This window comes from Balearica regulorum, chromosome Z (genome assembly GCF_011004875.1).
Source record: "Balearica regulorum gibbericeps isolate bBalReg1 chromosome Z, bBalReg1.pri, whole genome shotgun sequence".
Classification (NCBI taxonomy): Eukaryota; Metazoa; Chordata; class Aves; order Gruiformes; family Gruidae; genus Balearica; species Balearica regulorum.
The window spans coordinates 83,101,517-83,122,158 of record NC_046220.1 but is presented as its reverse complement, the minus strand read 5'-3'; the positions used below and the strand labels follow the sequence as shown (position 1 = coordinate 83,122,158).

The window sequence follows — 20,642 nt, the reverse complement described above, 5'->3', positions numbered from 1 at the left end:
CTGATGCTTTTTAACCTTTCAGGAGTATTAGGTTATACTCCAAAGCCTCTTGGTTTTTCATCATTGCCACTCATTAGCAGTCAGGTGGGTCCCCACTGCTCCTGCACGGGTGTCTGGTGTGCCGCAGGGAATGTGTTTGCTTTTCACCTACAGTACCTTTGTCATCTCTTTACTTATCCCTCGCAAGCCAGAGGGACCCTGAAGGACAAGGACCCCAAGCAAGAGGATCAGAGTTTTTCTTATTGGTTTAAGGCAATTAAAGGGTGAGGAGCAGGACCACGTAGTGCAGCTGCACTGCCCACCTGCAGCTCCTTCAGCCATGGTAGCTCATCCCCTTGCAATTGCTTGTCCCCATCCTCTGTCACAAGCAGAGATTCAATGCAGTCAAGAGCCTGGGGATGTCTGTGAGAGATAACTGGGGCTTTGCTGTTGGCTCAGGACGGCTCCCTGTGACCATGCAGGCAGAGTAATCTCACTTATTCTACAACAAAGCAGCTCCGTCCTGGCCACAAGCCAAACTCCCCTGGGCTTCACACCCACACTCCCTTTTCTAGTACTTTGGTCATCTGTCAAGCTCAGATGTTGGCGTCCCTGAGCTCCAGATGGCAGTCTGAGACCTGGGACCCATCCATCTCTGACACCTGCCACCAGGCCCATTCTTACATACAGCCCATACCAATATCCGTCTAAATGGCGTTTGGTTTCCCAGACCCTGCAACAGCCCAACTGAGTTTGTTAGGACAAGAACAGGGACAATCCCACCAGCGCACGGTGGCATTAATCCCAATAAACACAGCTCAGATGGCACTGAGAGGCAGAGGAGCAAATGGAAGGATTGTACCTGACGTCTTCTCCATCTTCAAGCATGGACAAACAGATTGTGCATTTCTCGTCAGTGTCCGACTCTTCTCCATCTTCTTGCTCAGCTTTGCCCTCCTGCGGTCTTCTCTGCAGCAAGGTTAAAGACATATTTTGGTTAGGACTTGACTTTCTAAAGCTCTCCCAAGCCTGGGTAGTTGCAGGAAGGCAAATAATAAGAGTTGCGTCTATCAGCCATATCTTCCAGCTTGGGGAAGCCGGTCCAACCAAAACAGCCAGTGAGAGGAGGATTCCATCAACATGCTGCTGGTCGGCACGTCTCCTCCTGAGGCCAGTGGCAGTGGAGCTGGTGGTAGTGCCTCAAGAGCAGACTGTCCTCTGTTGCCCTAACACAACCCCTTGCCACCTCCACCATCCTCCGTAGAGTGGGGATGGCCCCATGGTCTCCTTTGCTGGAGACTTCTCCTGGAGACCCCAAAGCATGTGGGGCCACCACTGCCAGGAAGGGCAACCACTGTGCCCCATGCAAGATTGGCCACTGGCGCAGCCTCACATTGTGCCATGGGGCAGTGCTTTGCCTGTCAGCTCTCCCCTTTTCTCTCCCCCCCACACATCCATTCCTATTAATATCATTTTTCTGGATCCATTGGAGGTGTGGTCAGAGATAAGCGCAGCAGGAGTTGACTCACTTCCAACATGGGCAATGCAATGCCCCTACTTGTTACTGCCCAGCCGCGAATGACCGACACGTGAAACTACTACGCAAACAATCACTTTTCCCATTTTCCATTTAGCATGACCCAAAACACATGGCACCCATTTCCTTACGGGCAGGAGATCAGCTCCAACAGAGGAGACACCTCTTGCAATACAAGGGGAGAACAAGCTCCCCCAACGCCATGGAGCCAGCGCCCTCATGGCGGGGCATGCGGGCGGCGCCGCTTGCATGCAGAATGGGATGGGTTTGCATGCACGAAGCCCCCTTGGTGTGTGCACTTTCTTACCAGGTGCGGACAGGGGGGAAATTGCACCCGCTGGGTGGGAGAAGGTTGAGACCCTTTTGAAAATTTGGCCCGCAGCTTTCTAGCCTAGAAGTGAGAAACAGCCAGCTGAGCTACACCACCGCTTCAGCCCGGGAGCCCCCACAAGATATTAAAGCACCAGTTCTGGATTTTACATTCTTCCCCCATTTCGGGGAATATTGACGGTGCTGGTTTGCGAACCTTGCGGATTGTGAGCCACCAAATCCTTCCTTCTGTCCACTCTGTGCCCACAACCCTTGGCCAACTAAGAGGGGCAGGAAGCCGTGCCGCGGTTTCAGGGTGCTCACCTTCTTGTACTTGTGGGGGAAGGTGAACCTCTCGATGGTGTTCTGGACGGCACCCCGGCTCACGCTGCCCAGCCTGTCCTCCAGCTGCAGCAGCTCCTGCAGTGCAGGAACAGCAGCAAAGCACCTGTTCAGCATTGTTCCTGGGGCATGAGGTCCCACCACCCCACCCTCCCTGCTAAGGACCACGGCTCTCTCTTGTCCTTTCCTTGGTAGAAATGTCCATCAAACCCAAAAATCAATCGCACTTTAATGATGGATCTGAGCCCTGGCTCTTGGACTGATAACTAAGGGTTCAAGGCGGAGAGCAGAGAGCTGGACATCCAATATTTCAAAAATTAGAGTGGAATTTGAGCTCTGTTTGACAGGCTGGGAAACAAACCCCATAGAGAACACTTTGTGTTCAGATACACAAAGTGAGCCAGAGTCAACCCGAGCCAGACCCAGGCACCCTGGAGTAAACCGTCTTCTACCAAACCCGCTAAACCCCTTCGCCTCCCAGTTATTACTCAAATTGCTGCAAGACTCAATGCAACTGCCATGCCACAAAACAGTCTTACAAGCTTATGCCAGAGCTTGCATAGATTCCCAGCACTTAAAAATTTAATAATAATCCCAGCCCCCAACATACGTACTTCATAGCTCTCCCGCACAGCGGATGTGTGCCTGCTTGTATTCAGTCCCTGAAGAGCAAGTAACTGAAGCTGAGGATAAGGGTAATTTCTGATTTCATGAACAACCTGCAAGAAGCGAGGGAGAAAAATAAAGCCACCTCTACTTGCACATAGAAATCCCTTCTGTACCCTGATTTAAATCTACTGCTTTAAAAATTCAAAATGAAAGAGCAGACCAACACTTTCTCCAATAAAAACTTCTTAATAATCAAAATAAGAGGTTTTATTAAATAGATCTCCTATAAATTATAACTAAGAACATGCATTTCTTCTGAATTATCTATCTGCTGTAATAATTCTTTTTGCATCTAAAACATCGCAGTTCCAAACTCTCAACATGGATTAGCTTAAAAGAAATTTTATTTAGTTTTAAATGGATGGATTTCTCTTCATCTAAGCTTTGATTTTTTAAGCCTCGCTGTAGTATACAGATGTCAGGATTTGACTATGGGCATGAGGAAGAAATACCCTCATGGGATTTCTGAGGATGTTTTTAGGATTAGCAGTGCTTGGCACAGCTCAGGTCCAAATACAGCACCCTGCTAGGAGAAGGGCTGGCAAATGACCCCAGTCAGCCCACCTTCTCGTCAAACCCTATCTCCACCTGTGCAAAACCTTTACAGATGACATCAAGACTGATTTAGAGAGCAATGATGTCATGAGGGATGGTCCTTGGGGCTGACCCAGGGAAGAGAATCACCTGCTGTTAATCCTTCTGCATACAAAAAGTCCTGGGAGCCCACAATTTGTTCCAGTATTAATAATATTTTTAGTAATAACTGCTGAGTCTCTCACATCCTGCCCAGGTTTTGCAGACCAGCTTGTGAGCGTGGTGCTGCACATGATGGACCGAATCTTTCCAGAGCAGCTGAGCTTTTCTTTCCTTTCTCTAATCCGGAGTGCAATGATGCAACATTATCCTTGCAGACACTCCCTCCCACGGCCGGAGATAAGTGGGATTCACAGAAGACAGGTGATAGAAAGATAGCAGCCTTTATTTTGACTGCCTTCTGGCAGACAATGCATAAAACATTTCTCGGTGAAAGCGTTTCACTTACCATCTGCGTTGAGGATGTGCTTCTGGGGAAATGGTGCATGCGAGGTGTAGCTAAGTAATGCTGATAGGGCTGAGGGACCGGCCGGACCTGGAACTGGGTGTGAGTCAGTCCCGCATCGACACTGAGGTCCCTGTGGACACGAGGATGAAGGTACAGCTTTGACTACATGGTTTTATTGCATGGCTTACAGCAAGTCAGATCATGCTCACAGGGCAACCTCCACTAGTGGGTTCTGGCCTGCTGTGGGTTCCTTAACCAGGGGTGATGCTACTGCTTGCAAGGGAGTTTCCTCCATTTTGAGCAATCGCACACCAGGCCAGCATGAAGGAGTGAGGGGTTGTTTTAACACCAGTTAACATTTGTGTTAGCTGGGGTCAAGAGCTGCACAGATGCAGCCTGCTAATTTCAGAGCAAGAGCATTTTGGAGGCTCCTATCACTACCCAGGCTCAGTAACCCAACCCGGGCGATCAAGTCCTCCCTGTGCTGCCATCACTGCAAACAATTACATTTTACCTTGAATATTTTGCAGGAATACAGCTAATTACTCAGGGGAGTACACACTGATGAACCATTCTGGGTAGGTGTAAGGAAGCAGCTAGGCACCACGCAGGGACTTTTTTATGTGCCTGTGCTCTTCTTGGAAGTCTCCCAGCCCAGGTCATGGCAGGACTTGGGGAGACAGGGGAGACCTGAACCTCACCTGAACCCAGCCTCAGGGAACTCCAGAACTGCTGTTTGTGCAGAAAATAAAAAGTTTTAAAGAAATTTCTGGATTGGACTACTGTAGGAAAGGGTGTCACACAACCAGCAGGCTAACACCAATGAAGCAGGACATCCCTGATGGTCTCACTCACCAACACACAGCCTGGCCTGGGCAAGCAGAGCTGGGGCTCAGCTTGGTGAGTTTGGGCACCTTTTTCCTCCATAAAAATAACCCAGCTCAATCCCAGGACATGGCATGACCAGGATCCCAGCAAACTCCCAGCTCTGCACAATTCAGCACGCAGAGACAAACTGCAACACCATCCCCATACCGTGTGGAGGGGATGGGAGGAGACAGTATCTCCATCTATAATCCAATTAGCTGATCCCTCCTCTCTCCAGCCAAAGAGTCTCTCAGCAAACAAGTGCTTTGAACATCATTCACTTTATAATAATTACAAAAGCCGGTGCTCTAATAACCGTTGTCTTCACATTTGCCAAAGCTAAAGCTCATTAGAGCACAGGGGTGGCTTCCCGTTTCATCCTCAAACTTCTCTTCCCCTCCACGGAAGACAGCGTCAGCAAGCGCCACAGCTTGTTAGGAGCAACCCAGACACGTCCTCCAGCAGCTGCGGAACTGCGTTTGCCCAGCAGCAGGTAACAGATGTGAGGGGACAGTAAGTGCAGAAATCCTTTACCCAGAACAGCCCGTGTACCAGGCACCAGGTCCCGTGCTTTACTGATCCCCAGTAAGTCTCCCCGCAGCAAGGTGAAGCAAATAGAGGGACTATCTTTGCTGGCCCGATGCTAGCCAAATCCTAGACAGACAAAACTGGCAGAGGGTAAAACACAGCAGGCAACTGGCAGGAGCACAACCAGGGTGAGAATTGGCAGGACTGAGCATTTCCAGTTCCCATGTCATGATTTTGGAGACCTATCCAATTGCTGAAGACTGTTCCCAGGTGGATGGAAGGCTCCACTGGAAATCAGGAGGCTTTGGGGCCATTCCCAGCCCTGTCACTGGCCTGATGCGTGACCTTGACCACTTCCTCTCTATCTTCCCATATTCCCTGTACTCAAAATAGATGCGATAATCTGCAGAGTGCTTTGAGACCAAGGACTGAAGAAATATCTCAAAGATGAATGGCCATTATTAACTTGCACAAGTAACTGCAACTGCACTGCTGAATTATTTGTGCACTGGTGCATCTAGATCGTTAAAATCAGATATTGAGGCTCCTGAAGTGATGCTGTGGATCTACAGAATACTTCATGAAATGGTGTTTTCTCAGGGTTTGTGGGTGAATAAGCAGAGCACATTAGCTGAAGAAAACCAAAACCAACCATCACCTTCTGGCCTGTGCTACATAGACAACTGTACATCATCTTGACGCTCAGATGTGAAGTTCAAGAGCTATGATGCCTATGATACACAGGCTGCCAACAACCAAAAAGCGAAAGATAAGGATCCACATAATAGGTTGGATGGTTTTCACTAAATGCGGATGCAGAAGATGATTTAAGGAACCAAATGGGAGTTCATTGCTTCTTCACCAGAAGATTTTAATCAAGGTTGGGCTGTCCAAGATGACCAATCACCTTCAGATCTTCCTTCCATCCCCATTTCCCGCGACAGTGCCTACCACCTACTGCCTCCGAGCGAGCGCTGCTGCTGCTCATGTGGTGGTAACACATTAGAGGAAAGAATTTATATCTGTCACTGAGCAAAACTGTACACGTGCCCGAAGGGAAAGTGAGTCACCCAAATATATATACACAGTATATGATTTCTGTCATCTCCACTCCTTACGTTTTAAACGGCTATGGAGTAACACAGGGGGTAAAAGGAGGGAGGAGGAGCGGAAGATAAAGCGATGCTTTATCAGATCCTTCTAATGATTGTAATTAAACACTCTGTGCCAAAAGAGAGGCAGAAAGAATGGCTCTATCCCAGTGGTATGTGAACTGCTTTGCAAACTGATCTGAACAATATACACCCAGCCAAATTCAGCCCACAGTGGTGCCAGTAATGGGAACACCTGAGAAGAAAATGGCGGAAGGATCTGGATTTTAGGTTGCATATTATTACCCTGGAGGGGGAAAAAACCCCTGTGTTAAAAGGACTCTCTATTTGCAGAGAAAAGCACTCAGATGTCAGGAAATGCCTTAATAAAGATTTCCCGTGACATTTTATTTCGGTCCACTTGTGCATATACATTGCGATTGTCTCTAATTACATGTTCACATGCTATTTTTTCCATTCAATGCACAGAATGGACTTTGCTCAGCTAACAAGCAGCTACTCAGAAGTATGTTTTTATTTTCTTATTCTTTCAAGTAGGACCCCATACCTTATTAACTGTGCAAGAGGTCAAAACCTGCTCTGAAAACGAAACGATCAATTCCCTGCTCGGCTTTTCCAGGTCATTGAACACTATACCGGGAGAACGATTAACAGCCATTAATTCATTCACACCACCCTTCGGGGCAGGGCAGCACCGTGGTCCCTAAGTTAGACCACAGAAAAAGTTGTGGCCACTGTTTTTTGAGTGCCTGGTGGACAGCAGAAGATCTAGTTCAGGAAGAGATGTTGGTCTACAGGAAAAAGACCCTGGCTGTGCCCTGCAGCAGGAAAAGCTCCTGGAGGAAGATCAACGTTTGGCTGCAGTCTACATCCATGGGTGGAGAATTATGGGCAATATTGGTGCCTCAATGTTATCATATACATGCGTAAGGGCTTTAGCACACACTCACGGCCCTCCCAGAGGTGAGTTTTCCCATCGCATACTCCCCCATGTTGTGTCCGTTCAGCTGAACCATTATTAGCTTTCATGAAAGCATTGACCCGTGATGACATTCACCAATCCTTGCAGCCTCCCCAGCACTTTTTAAACACTTCATTCAACACTTCAGTGAAATGTGGAAGACTTACCAGTCCGTGCCTTCAGCTAAATACCTGGGCTGGGGCCCCATGGGTTGTGGAGTTTGCAGTTGGTGGCTGAAGTCAAAGCTGGGGTGTAGACGGTGAGGCTGAACGGACATGCGCTCTTGAGCCCGCCTGCGGGGAAGAGACCAGCAAGGGAGTTAGCCACGCATCGGGCGCTGGTATGTACAGTTCCTGCTCTGAGCCTGTGTCGATAAACCAGGGGAAAAACCAGACGGCTGGGCTTTTGAATACATGTCCAAGAGAAAAGATTGCGGGCAGGTGTCAGGGATGATGGGAAGAGGAACCAACAGTTATGTCATTTAGTTGTGGTCCCCACAGACATAATGCAGACCTCCACTCACCCCCTGTGGCGTCCACATACACTCAGTTTACAGGAGATGCTATTTTGTGGCGACATGGAGAGAAAAAGAGGAAAGCAAACAACCTCTTCCTTAGCAGCTTTGTGCTATTTGCACTATTTTCATTTTATCCATTGTCAGCCCCATAAACAACACACAAGATAAAACATGTCCCTGCTTCAGCTGTTATCCATCACCATAAAGAAGCTGCAGATTGTCTTGTCTCCCCATGCAGTCCATAAACTCCTGGGGAACCTCATTCATAATGGGGTTACTCAGGAGTAACTGAAAGCAGAATTTGCTCTTGCTGCCCATTGCCAACATTTCTCTGGATGATGGACAGGCCAGGCTGGGATCCAGCTTCTTCTCCTACCACTCTGCAGGCAGGGAAGGGAAAATGGTAAATATATAGCAAGGTTTTTCTGGGGATTTGAGTCTCTTCTCATTATTATTGCCCATTTGAACTACTCAGGGGAAGAGCATGTGCTTCTTGATCAGCGTTCACATTTTAGAAGATACAAGGTGGATGCACAAGCAGGATTTGCACTACAAACAGACACAGACCCCTTGCTCCCCGCAGAGTCCCTGCTTACCAGTGGAGCCATCGCAAAGCAAAACTATGGGAAAACACTAGAGCAAACAGAGCAGGGAACTGCTAGATAAAGAATTTTTTCATCCAGCCACAGCTCAGAGGCTTCACTTTTGAAGGCACAACCCAGATTCCCATTACTGGGACCTCATGCCCCACACCTGTAAGGTTTCTGACACCCTCCTCTGATGCAGCACTCTGATGCAGTGATTTCAGAAACAGGCTGTGGGACTGGGCAAGAGGTTCCTGCCCTTTTCCACACCACAACCCACTTGCAAATGTAACACTGACAGCATTTACCAAAGCAGCTTCTGCGTGGAATTGTGCTCCGTGCTTTTATTTGAATTCAGCTTATGACTAAGAGATAAATAACTTGTATCATCAATGCCTCAGCCTTGAACATATTTACTACATAATTATTAACTAATCATTAAATCCACCTAAAATCCAGTTTATGCAAAACAAAACAAGGATGAGAAGAACACACAATTTTCAGACAGAACCGGTATGGAAAGAAAGCGTTTTCTGTCTGTAGCATTCTGTCCAAATGAAGCATTATCACAAAGACTCATATTCTGATTCTTGATCCATGGGTACAACCCACAAATAGCTTCCATATGTTTCCAAAAAAAGCACTCCTCTCCTACATTCTATCTAAACCACTCTCTCAAGAAACACAATCAGGACAAGGCCAGGCATCCATTTCCACCTCTGCTGAGTTACAATAATTCTCTCTGCAGTCGTCAGCTCGGTCTGAATTTAGTCTGCTTTCTGTGATTGAATATGCTGCAGGTCAACAGCATCATTCTCTCATCAGGTTGTGAAGTCTATCTAGACCCAGAGGAGCTAGCTCATCATGTGTGAAACCTGACGGGACGGGTGGATACAATCTCTTACGTGGATTTGAAACAGCAGCTATGAGGAGATGGCTCGTGCATGCAGTCTGTCGCTCGCTCTCTCATGCAGGACACCAAGGTGTTACCACCATGCTGTTACCATCCTATAGATGACCTTGGGACATATTAGAAGAGCATGGTATAGATCCCCATGGAAAAGGTACACCTGCAGGTGCAACCTACCCTTGCAGCTTCCCTTCTGGTGGATGAATTTTGGGGGTACACAAATGAACTTGTGAAGAACACCCAACATTACCAGCTCATACTGCCGGGGTTTTGCAGAGGCCACTTTGCTGCAGTGAGGCTGATGAAGCTTCTCAGCGTCCTTCAGGAAGAGCGAGACCCCCTTACCTGTGATGAGGCATGAGCCGGCGGTGCTGTGCCTCGAGGAGCTGCTGCTGGAGGAGGTATTGCTGGTGAAGCGCCTGAGGTAGGAAGGAGGGTCCGGCCACGTCCTGGAAGGGCAGGGCTGGCACCGGCGCCAGGGGCTGGTGCAGGGGGCCGCTGTGCTGGTGCGCGGGGGCCATGTGGGGGGTCAGCCCCGGCTGGGGCTGCACCGCGTGAGGCAGGGTGAAGTCGGCGGAGAGCTGAGGCTGGGGACCCAGGTGGAAGTGCCGGCAGGAGGTAGCATGAGGATGCTGAGACCTTTGAAAAGGAGCACCTGGAAGAGAAGAGCACGGCCGTCATGGGGGCCAGTGGCGGCCGGGGCACCCCAGCCCGGTGGCTGCCCATCCAGGGCAAACAGCTGTTTCTATCTTTTGCCAAAAAGGTAAAAAAACCAGAGAACAGGTCAGTCAACGCTGATTACATGGAAACAATATTGATTTTGACTAACAGTTTTTCTCCTCCAAAAAACATTGGAACCAACACATGGATTTGGATTCAAAGGGACTTTTTGGCTCCAAATTGAAGTGCGTACTGATGAAAACTGCTTCAGCTTGTTTTGGTTTGCCTGTCTTAAAGAGAAAAAGAACAAAAGTTTTAATAGGGCCTGTAGCAATAGAACAAGTGGTAATGGTTTTAAACTAAAAAAGGATAGATTCAGACTAGATATAAGGAAGAAAATCTTTATGCTGAGGGTGGTGAAACACTGGGACAGGTTGCCCAGAGAGGTGGTAGATGCCCCATCCCTGGAAACACTCAAGGCCAGGCTGGACGGGGCTCTGAGCAACCTGATCTGGTTGCAGATGTCCCTGCCTGTGGCAGGGGGGTTGGACTGGATGGCCTTTAAAGGTCCTTTTCAACCCAGACCATTCCATGATTCCATGAAAAACCCTCCACATTTTAGAAAAGGAAACAAAATCTGGTGTCTAAAATATTTTTTCATGAGTTATGAGTTCACAGAAGTTTTCAAAGCTTGCTGACTTCCCATGCAATTCAAGATATTTCTTTGCCTGTCTAAAGATGTCTCAGAGGCAAGGAAATAATCTCTGCTCTAAGAAACTGTCTCTTGCTGACTGAAGGATGTGAATAAGACACCTTCCACCTCTGAGAGCTGGGATTAAGACTGCACATCTTTGCTGCGACCCTTGAGTAGCCCGTCCTCATGAGCTGCATGCAGGGCGAGCGCAGCTGCAGGAAACGCGACACGGACTGCTATGATGCCAGCCATGAAACTGATGTGAATAAGGAAGAAATGAGGTGTGAAAGATATTCGTAATGGAGGCTTTTTTCAAAACATCTGGCACTTGCTTGCACCTCCCTCAAGATCCTTGCTTGGCCCAGTCCGGCACATTATTTCCTACATTTCTGAAGCATTTACAGCCATCACGGCAAAAGTTTTGGCTCTTAAAGTAAGGCAGCTTAGTGGTGAAGGATGAGACTCGAGTGAGGCTATTGGAGATGCCTCTTTGCTGAAGATCAGCCGCAGGATAGGACACCTACCCTTTTATGTAGTCATTTGAACACATATCTTCCTAGAAAATCCCTTTTTTTTTTTTCTATCCAGGAACTGCAGCACCCAGAGACACTGAGTGCCATCCCAAGACACAGGCCAGATGTGCCCATGATGTCTTCTTCACCCAGATCCCTGCTGCTCACATCTCCCTTCCGCACCAGGCAGGGCCAGTCCCTCACAGCAGCTCAGGGAGCCCCGAGTGCTTTCTGTTCACATCTGTGTGGAAATGGGAGATGCACAAAGCCAGAAGCCAGCAAGAGAAACAACGGGAAAGGACCTAACAGAAATAAATGGTTTGCAAAGCCGTGCATAAGTAATTACACACAGGATCTCTTAAATACAAACTAATCCCCCGTAGCGCCCCTTTGAGAGAGGCAGCGGGTAACAAATATGTGTGCCACCAGCAGCAGAACTTCTTAAGGTGATAATTTCTCATGCTGTCTGATAACAGCATGATTCGGCTACCCCATTAATTAAAACCAGAGGAGGAGGGATCAGGCCTGTTGTTCCCCAGTGATGATGCTGCCAACCCAGACCCATGAGCCATCCATGTACCCCGTCCTCCGGTACTGCTGGTTATAGACACTGTCTTCGTCTTGGCCCCAATTCACTGTACCTCACCAACAGGTAAAGGCTGAGTAATGAATTGGGGATCCTGTGCTGCCCTGGCCCATTGCTCAGGCTGAGCAACATCACCATCATGGAGAGATGCCTCCTAACTGCTAGGTTTGCTGGGTACTTGCAGGGCGACTCATGGTGAATTGCTCAACCTCTAATGGCCATGGGTCCTCCCGATGGCAAACAGCTATGGCAAGCCACGGATGAGCCATTTTACACCTCCAGGACTTCACGGCATCTGAAGACAAGGTGCTAGCACAGGTTAAAGTGCTAATCACTCTGGACAGCCAAACACAGCAGCTTGTGCCAGCAGGCAGCAGTTTAGTTGTATTTCAGACAAAACTGGCTTAGGAGGACACAAGACAATGAAGATGAGTTATATTCCCCCCACATTTTGCAGCACATAAGTAAAGCATAAAGAAACAGTCTCTCATCCTCTGCATCTCTCTCATCTCTTGATGCCTGGTGCAACCTTAACCGAGGATTTCCAGCCTTTTGCTGTATCCTGGGAGGCCTTAGTCTGATTTAGCAAAACATCTGCAGGACCTCCGATGCCAGAGCCATGACGAACTAGAGAGCACAGGGTGGGCAGATCATCTTGTCAGAGCTTTTGACTTGAACTTTTCATCCCATACCAAGACAGTCCTCGCAAGGAAGGACACTTGCCTGTGGTCCAGAAAGCGCAATCTTCGCCTCTGATATCAGGGCAGAAAGGCGTGCAGGGCCTCTGCAGAGTCAACATAACCTGAAGTAAATACCTAACCCATTTTGCTTTGGTATAGAGAGTTACTTTGGCTTATTTTTAGGCACTAGTCAATTAAACCAAGAATTTTTTAGTATTTTTTCTAGTACCTACTGGTATAATGATGCATTTCCCTCAACAGAAAAAATAATATCAAGATGTGACCGAGACCATATGATTAAATAAAACCCATCAATTTGCCTTAACATAATTCACTATCTTGTGTTGTAATTGCTCATTCCCTACAACTAATCCAATTGCTTATGAGGATTTTGACAGCAAAAGAAAGACTTTGGGGAATACTTTAGCAAATCTATGCTTATTAGCAGTCATCAAATCATACAGCTGGCATAACCGAACCAGCTTGCACAACAAAGAGCTGGTCCTTGCCAAACATGGTACTGCTGGACCCCAGAAAGCCCTGGCAAGCAAGTAACAGTGCACAACAGAACATTCAGTCTCCAAGTTTTCTATTTTTAAGTTTACCCTTTTCTGCTCATGGTATCTAGCCACAGTGGGCCTTGGTGGAGACTGCTTTCCAAGTGTACATGTTGATCTCACATACACAAGGTAAATCCCATGTCGCCCTGCTGACACCAGCTGAGCAGCCTGACTGCAGGTAACTCACCATGACCAGCACCAGATTCTGGCTAGGAAGCGTTCACCCCTATTGAACGCAATGGCGGGTCTCCTGTTAGCAGTGTCTGTTAATGATTACTCTGCTAGCACATCTTCCTTCTCTTTCCTGAGCCACAGTTTGGTCCTAGATCACATTTGCATTGGAAATGACAAACATTGCCTGTAAAATGCTTTGAGAAACTTTGATTCATGGATTTAATCTGCTTTTTGCCTGGCCAGTAATGTCTGCCATGGCAGAGCGCAATCCATGACTAAAAGCCAGTCCAGATATCCCACTCCATCTTTTGTTTTCACTCCCCAGAACAAGGGCAGGGCTGACATTGTGATTAGCTAAGCTTTGAAGACATTTCCACAGCAAAGATTATGAGGTTGGAAAGCGTGCTGATCAAGCTCCAGAGCTGCTAACTGCATTGTCCGCAAGCCATGTTCCCCACTGCCTGCTCCAGCACTGGCTGCGGGAAGGCAATGTTGCTCTGGGATCTGCAAGGCAGAGACCTTCTCCCAGCTCAATGAGCTCAATTTTTGGTTCTCATCCCACAGCAGGATTATCCTTCTCCATCAAGATACTTTGATTTTGCAGGAAGAGGGGCCAGCCAGATCTTGGATTTTCTTCATGGCCTACCCCAAAGCCACCTAACAGGCTCATCAGCTTCAGCAGCCTTTGCCGCAAACACCTATCTTCTCCAGCTGTAGAGGGACAGGGAAGTCCCATGTCCTTGCTGTAGGAGCAATGCAGTCCTCACTGATTCTGAGCGGCTTTTGACCTGAGATTAACCTGGAAATGCAGCGTGTCCCCCCATGTCCAGCCTGTTGGTCAGGAGGAGAGGGTCCATCCTGCTGTCTGAAGCTCATTGACGTGCTCCTCCCAGTGGCATGAGTAGCTGCAGCTACTCATAGAATCACAGAACGGTTTGGGTTGGAAGGGACCTTTAAAGACCATCTAGTCCAACCCCCCTGCCATGGGCAGGGACATCTTCAACCAGATCAGGTTGCTCAGAGCCCCGTCCAACCTGAGCCCCCATCATATCGGGAGCCGTAGAGGACTGATTTCTCTGCGGTCCTTGTCAGCCTGCCCACCAGCCAGAAATCCTTCTTTCCTTGTGCTGTTGTTTCTTCCTTTCGTTTAAACACTGTTGCTGTGGCAGGTGACAGCTCAGAGCAACATCAGATCAGCAGCTCTGAGATGAGCAATGTGTCACATCTGTGTCAGCAAAGCAGACAACTTACTCCAGTTTTGTGCAGTCTCGCATTAACTGGTTGAGGCCAGATATCATTGACATCAGAGACCTCTGTCTCAATGCGAGCACCTAAACAGAGTTATTTCTCAGCAGAGCAGGGGGGTGTTTCCACCCCCTTCTTTGCTTTTCCTCTCCCTCTCCATATTAGCTCCTCAAGCTTCTGTTGACCATACACATTTGCAAAGTCTTTCTTTCACCCACCCAAGTTCCCAGCTTGGACAACCCTTGTTGCCTTACAACCCCCTGCCCTCAGCTAAGCCACAAAAGCAGCTAATCGAGCTCTAAAAAGTGCCCTGTGAAAGTCTAAAGCCTAACACATGGATGTGAACACAAAGGTGGAGTCCGGTGGAGATGTGAAACAGGTCTCAGGCAAGCTCCCCGCCGTGGCCCCATCTCCCTGTACCATGAAGACGATCTTCAACTAAAAATCCCACGGGGAAGACAACTTAACAGCTATTTACAAAGCTTCCCAAATGCTTAGCTGGAAGACAGCATTACAGGCGGCAGTCTCAAACCGAGGAGGTATAAATTCGTTTTTAGAAAGCCAGCAGATGATGCAGGCGTGTGGATAGCTGAACCTGTTTGGCTGCTCACCGCCGCGCCGTTTCCACCCTTCGCTCACGCAGGCTTTGAACGTGGCGGAAACCCGCGGGGAAACTCATCACATCCTACTCGCCGCTGCTTTCTCACTTCCCCTTCTCACTTTTTCTTTTTTTTTTTTCTCAGTTCTTTAGTTATATTTATTGTTTCTGTACATTATCTGAAGCAGCCTGGACTTTTTTCCATTAAAAGAAATGCCCCCAATTCCTTTGCGCCCCCAGGTGAACCCTGTAAATGTCAAATTCATATATTTTTGCAGGTTTGGTATGCAACATCAAGTCACAGAAATGTACTGGTCTGATACTGGGTGTTGCTGTCACTGAGGATTCTCCTTTAGCATCAGTCAGGATTTGACTGTGCAAATTTATCCATCCACCCATATTTCACCCAGAAAGGCTCAAGGGATCTGTGTGCTCATTAAACACTGACCCATCTTGGAGATGCAAAGTCCCTGGGTAAAACCTGCAGAGAGACAAGGGATGCTGAAGGCTTTATGAAAAGAAAACCCCGGAAAGCAGAACAATTTATTTCTTCCTCCTTTCCTCATGGCAGCAATATTTTTTATGCAATCGGGCTACTGGTAAGGGACACGGGATCAGGCCCAAAGCTGGCACTAGGGATAGGTATCTCGAGCAGACAGCTGCAGCCCAGGGAGCACAGCCACCTTCGAAAGGAAAACAAAATCTGTCTTGTGCTGTTAAGCTGCCTGTGATGCATGTGAATTTTTCCCCTGGGTAAGGCAACCTGGCCGGTTTCTCGAGGCGTTCGTGGTCTGCGTGTGAGCATGCGGGGGCCGGGGGGGCGGTGGGGAGGCTGGGGCTATTTATACATCTCGATCCCATCGCGGCAGAGAGGGACATGGCAGCTCCAGGAGAGCTCTGGCTTCACTCACTGACAGATTTTGCAGCCGCGGAAGATCTGCCCGTTGCAATCGGCTGAGCCGGGGGCGGGGGACGGAGACGCACCGTCTCGGCCATTTCACCCTGATTAGAGCCCCCACAACCCCTCCTCCTGCCTTGGGATGGCAGATAAACCCCATAAACCAGAGCCACCCAGGGTGCCCCTCCAAGCACTGGACTCTGCAGGGAGTCCGCCAGGCTTTTAACAGCCCAGGTGCCTGCAGCTTGTTTCCCTGGACATGCATTAAAATTCCCCTCTGAGACAGCAATGCGGTGGGAAGTTAGCACCCGTACCAACGGTATACAGTGAGCAAAGGCAAAATCGTGGGAGCAGCTCCGGCTTCACGTGGCACACCAAAGGACTGCCATGGGGACTCGCACCATGTTTACAAACAAGCTACTAATTGCCTGGTGCCGTCAGCCACGTGTTTACCCTTTGCAAATTTTTTGTGAATATACCGTTATAAAAATACTTAAATTGACTTAGTAATAGGAAATGAGGGGTGACAATGCACCTGGAAAATAAAAAAATAAAGCCGCAGACCAAATCAACAGTATACTGAGCTGTATAAAAATTTAATGGTCTTGCACAGAGGGAGATATCTTGCTGTCTCACTCCCATTATAGGACAATGAATTACAGGGTGAAGAGATTGGGGTAGGGAGGGGGGAAGAGAAGGAGGAAAGAATTTGAGAAAAATTTATCAGGCAGGAAGGAATCTGTCTCACTTTCAGCACCTTCACCAACAGCTTTCTCATTTCATTTAGCAAATGGCAAGAACCATGCCAAAAATAATAGGCAGCCAGCTCAAATCCATCCCAAGGTGGAGCCTGCCATCCCACGCATCTAGTGCCACACAACGGGTAGCAGACCCCAGCACCAGCCCGTGGCTGGGCACAGAGCAGCCCCAGCACACGTTAGTGATCGATAAAGAGCATTTTCATTTGCCTTATTTGCTTGGCCAGGCTATGCAGCTCCAGGGACCGAGTCAGGATGAAGACCTTGTGATGGGCAGAAGGGTGGTCATTGGTTTTTGGAGGAGTATGGTTGGGTCTTAGGTGGAAGCATGAGGTTTTGGAGGTTTGTCATCCTTCCGCTCAGCATCTCACACATTTGATGGAAAAGGGCTGCAGAGGGGTTTAGGGGAACGGGCTCCCTCATGACTGTTTAATGGTTTAATGGTCACTGCCATGCAGCAGCCCTTATTGCACCCCACCTCTGTGCACCTCTGTGCAGACACAGCAAAACACAGCTCAGCTCATCCTGAAAAACACATAAACACAGATCTTGGAGACTGCAGATTGCCCTGCCTGCTTGTACGATCCCCACTCAATATCCTCTCGCCTCTCCTTAATTGCTGAGTGACATGAGCTGGTGTGGCTGGCACTGGCTCATACACACACCCATGGTCGCCAACACTGAACAGAGCATCTCCCCTCCTGCACATCACAGGGTGAAACCACATAGGGCCCTGATGTACCCAAAAAAAGGCTGAGCTGGGAGTCCCTCCAGAGCCCAGACTTGGCATTCAACAAGAAACACAACTGGCAATAACCGGCGTTTATCAGCATATTTCCATCAGGGGTGAAGCGATGCTGAGCAGCGGGGGTGGGGAGCAGCAAAAGCCAGTGATGGGACACGGCCAGGCAACCTGGACCCATCACAGGGGAGAGATGGCTGTTTGTACAGCGCTGGCTGAGGGCTTTTTCCTGCAAGTCTTTTCCACTAGCTTCAGGGGAAAGAAAAATAGTTTTGTTGAAGATGATGTTTCACAGGAACGTGTTGAATTCAGCAATATTTTCCAAGGAGGAGGGAGAATCACTTCGGTGGTGCTGCTACACTTAAATCCATCTTTCTGCTTTTGTACTTTGCACTGTGTTTTAATTATAGCTTTATTCTCATGTATGGCATTTGAGGGTGTATTTATGATTTTTGGATCATACCAAAAAAAAAAAAAAGCCAAACCATGCTGAAAGAAAATGTTTTCTGAGGTTTAATGGTCACAATTTCACTCCTCCCCTCCCGGGCTCTCACATGCCTGGAGGCACAGGTGGCCCTGGCAGCCTGGCATGATGTTTCCCACCCAGCCCACCTCTTCCTCCCCAAATCAACTCATTTCTCACAGTTCTGGGCCCAGCTCCACTCGTCTGCCAAGAAAGGGAGCTGGAGGAAACGCAGCTTTGGAGATGTTGCAAAACACCTCTGCTACTTTTTTCATTTCTGTTTGGTCTGAAGGTGTCAGAAAGGATGGAGAACGAATGGCTGACAGGAAATGCTGAGCCTCAAACCCTGCACTAAAAGCGCGGGTCACATCTCAAGTCTCACCGGCGTTTTTGGGCTGCTCAACTGTTTGCAAGGCTTATGCCCAAGCAGAACCCTGGCACTGCCAAGGACAGAGAGGGTTTGGCTGGTACCTGAACTTCAAGGCAACTCTTGGGGCTTTGCCCATCAGCCGTGCTGATGTGCTCCCCCACCATCATCCCAGGCAGCTCCTATGTGTAACCCAACCCTGTTTTACATGTCGTATGGTGGGGAAAGCAAACAGCATCGCAGCTTTTCCCGGTTTATTGGCAGATGGTTGGGCTCAACGGCTCTTCTCCAGGGTTTGGACTGTTAGCCCAAATAAAATAAAAAAATTTTAAAAAGTTGAAACGGGAGTTGGAGGGGGGGGCCCTGTTTGAGCAAAGGTGGCAAGAGAGCTCATCTTTTTGTGGTTATACATTCCTAGAAGAGTGTTGTATCCACCTGAATTAGTCCCCGACTTGGAAATGGGGAAAATAACCAGGGGAAGGAATTAATCCACAACTTTTTTTTTAAAAAAAAAAAAAAGTCCTGACGTGACAGAGGTCTACTACTTGGCTCTGCCTGCAGAAAGAAATGGGGAAGCACTTGGAGCAAGCCCTATCCCTGCCCTTGGGAATGCAAAAACGTGCTGACTTGTGTGTGCAGGAGCCTTTGACTTTGACGGGCAGCAATATACTGCAGCCAGTTGTTTGGAAAGGGAAATTCAATACTTGGGTTTCCTTGCTTTCACAGTGTCCAAAGCCCTCCCCAGACATTTGGAAGTGCTCAACACCTGTCTTAAAACACCCTTAACTTCTCCTAATGATCGGCCAGAGGGCTTGCAGCAGCTCCCTCCTACCAGTAATGATATGCAGGACATCCAGAAACAAGCAAAAAACCAAAACCATGGGGGGAAAAAAAGCAGGCAGATGTTGCAAGGACCTGGCCAGATCTCTGGTGTTGTGCTGCATTGCTCATGGAGCCTCTCAAATCTGCGACAGCCCACAACAAAACCCAAACACTGCCAAACCTGATGGGTTTAAAATCCAAATGCAACTTTAACCCTTCTCCGGAGAAGGAGTTAATGGCAAGAGTCAATGTTCTCAGCTGTCTTTTGTCCTTGTTTAAGCAAAAGGCTTCGTGATCCCACCTGGTCTCCAACCTGCATCTGCTCAGCATCAGCTCATGCCACGCTGCAGCAGCTCAAACAGGAGCAGAGTCCTTCAGTACGCCTGTCCTGTGTGGGCACTCAGGAGCCAGCGCTTGTCCACAGACCTGGCACAACCCAGGGGACGGGACTGCTCTGCCCCACAAAGCTGTGGGGATGCAGCAACAGCACCCTGATCCCGTGCCCATCCCAATGTCCCCTCCCTCCTCGGCAGCTTCTGGGTGAGGACCACTGTCCTTGGTGCCAGCCCTCGACTCTCTGCACGCCTTGTATCCCCTGTCCACAGGGATTTCCAGTGAAGATTTATGTCCTGCTTTCCCCTTATCATCAAAAAAGGGAAAGATGCTTTTTGGAGCAAGGTTTCTGACCTGCTGCAAACCTCTCTGCTAGAGACATCAGAGCAGCATTTGAAACCTATCCTAAAAACATAGCGGAGGCTGTTTTGGGGAGGCTACTCTGCATCAATCCCATCCATCTCCATTTTGTATGCATTCATTTTTCCCACCACCCCATGTTTCAAATGGGACCGTAACAAACAGCTGGGGTTTCCTGCTTGATTTGTTTATCTGCCCGGAGGTGGGAGATACCACCCTACACATCTGCACAGCTCCAGAGTGAGTGGCAGTGTTTTCGGGGGCAGGTTTGGGAAACTGGTGGAGTGTTTCACCATTTCTGGGAACAGCACATCAGGTTGGATGGGGGATGTTTTTGCAGCCCAGCTTTTCTTCTTGGCTGGCTCTCTGGCAAATCAGGCCCAAAGTCAGAACTTTTTGACAGTAAAGCACAGCTCCAAGTTTTGTTTCTCCTAGCATCTGCAGAAACGTGCCACCAGAAGCAGCTGTCTGACCTCACAGAGAGAGTTCAGCCCTGAAGAGAAGCAAGAAGTCAGGCTGGCTATTAAAGAAATGGAGTTGTCGAGTTCTGGGTGTGTTATTAGTGCCACTATTAATGCTGAGGGCTAATAGCAGTGAGAGGTAAGGAAGGTAGTCAGGACATGGGACATCCACTTGCAAAGGCATCAGTCGATCCCATGTTGCAGGTCCCCTTCCAGATTTCATCCTAAACCTTGCAGAGACATGCCAAGTGTGGTACACAACATTTACCAGGCTACACAAGACCATCCATGGGGCCAGGAGGGCAATGCTGCAGCGTATGCAGTACCCACTGCCCAGGGAAGCCAAGATACTGTATGGTCACCCTTGATTTT

At 48.6% G+C, this 20,642-nt stretch overlaps 1 protein-coding gene across 3 annotated transcripts in view; it reads right to left on the bottom strand.

Moving 5' to 3' along the window:
• Positions 1–20,642, bottom strand: part of ARK2C (arkadia (RNF111) C-terminal like ring finger ubiquitin ligase 2C) — a 48,306-nt gene that overhangs the window by 2,800 nt on the left and 24,864 nt on the right. Inside the window, exons 2-8 of one of the 3 annotated variants that reach the window (XM_075739755.1) lie at positions 9,703–10,012; positions 7,514–7,639; positions 3,879–4,008; positions 2,782–2,886; positions 2,150–2,245; positions 1,824–1,907; positions 842–948 (exon numbers count right to left, since the gene is read on the bottom strand). In XM_075739755.1, the coding sequence (XP_075595870.1) occupies positions 842–948; positions 1,824–1,907; positions 2,150–2,245; positions 2,782–2,886; positions 3,879–4,008; positions 7,514–7,639; positions 9,703–10,012 (958 nt within the window). The remainder of the gene's footprint in view (positions 1–841; positions 949–1,823; positions 1,908–2,149; positions 2,246–2,781; positions 2,887–3,878; positions 4,009–7,513; positions 7,640–9,702; positions 10,013–20,642) is intronic. The other 2 variants (XM_075739756.1, XM_075739757.1) reach the window with 2 other exon arrangements.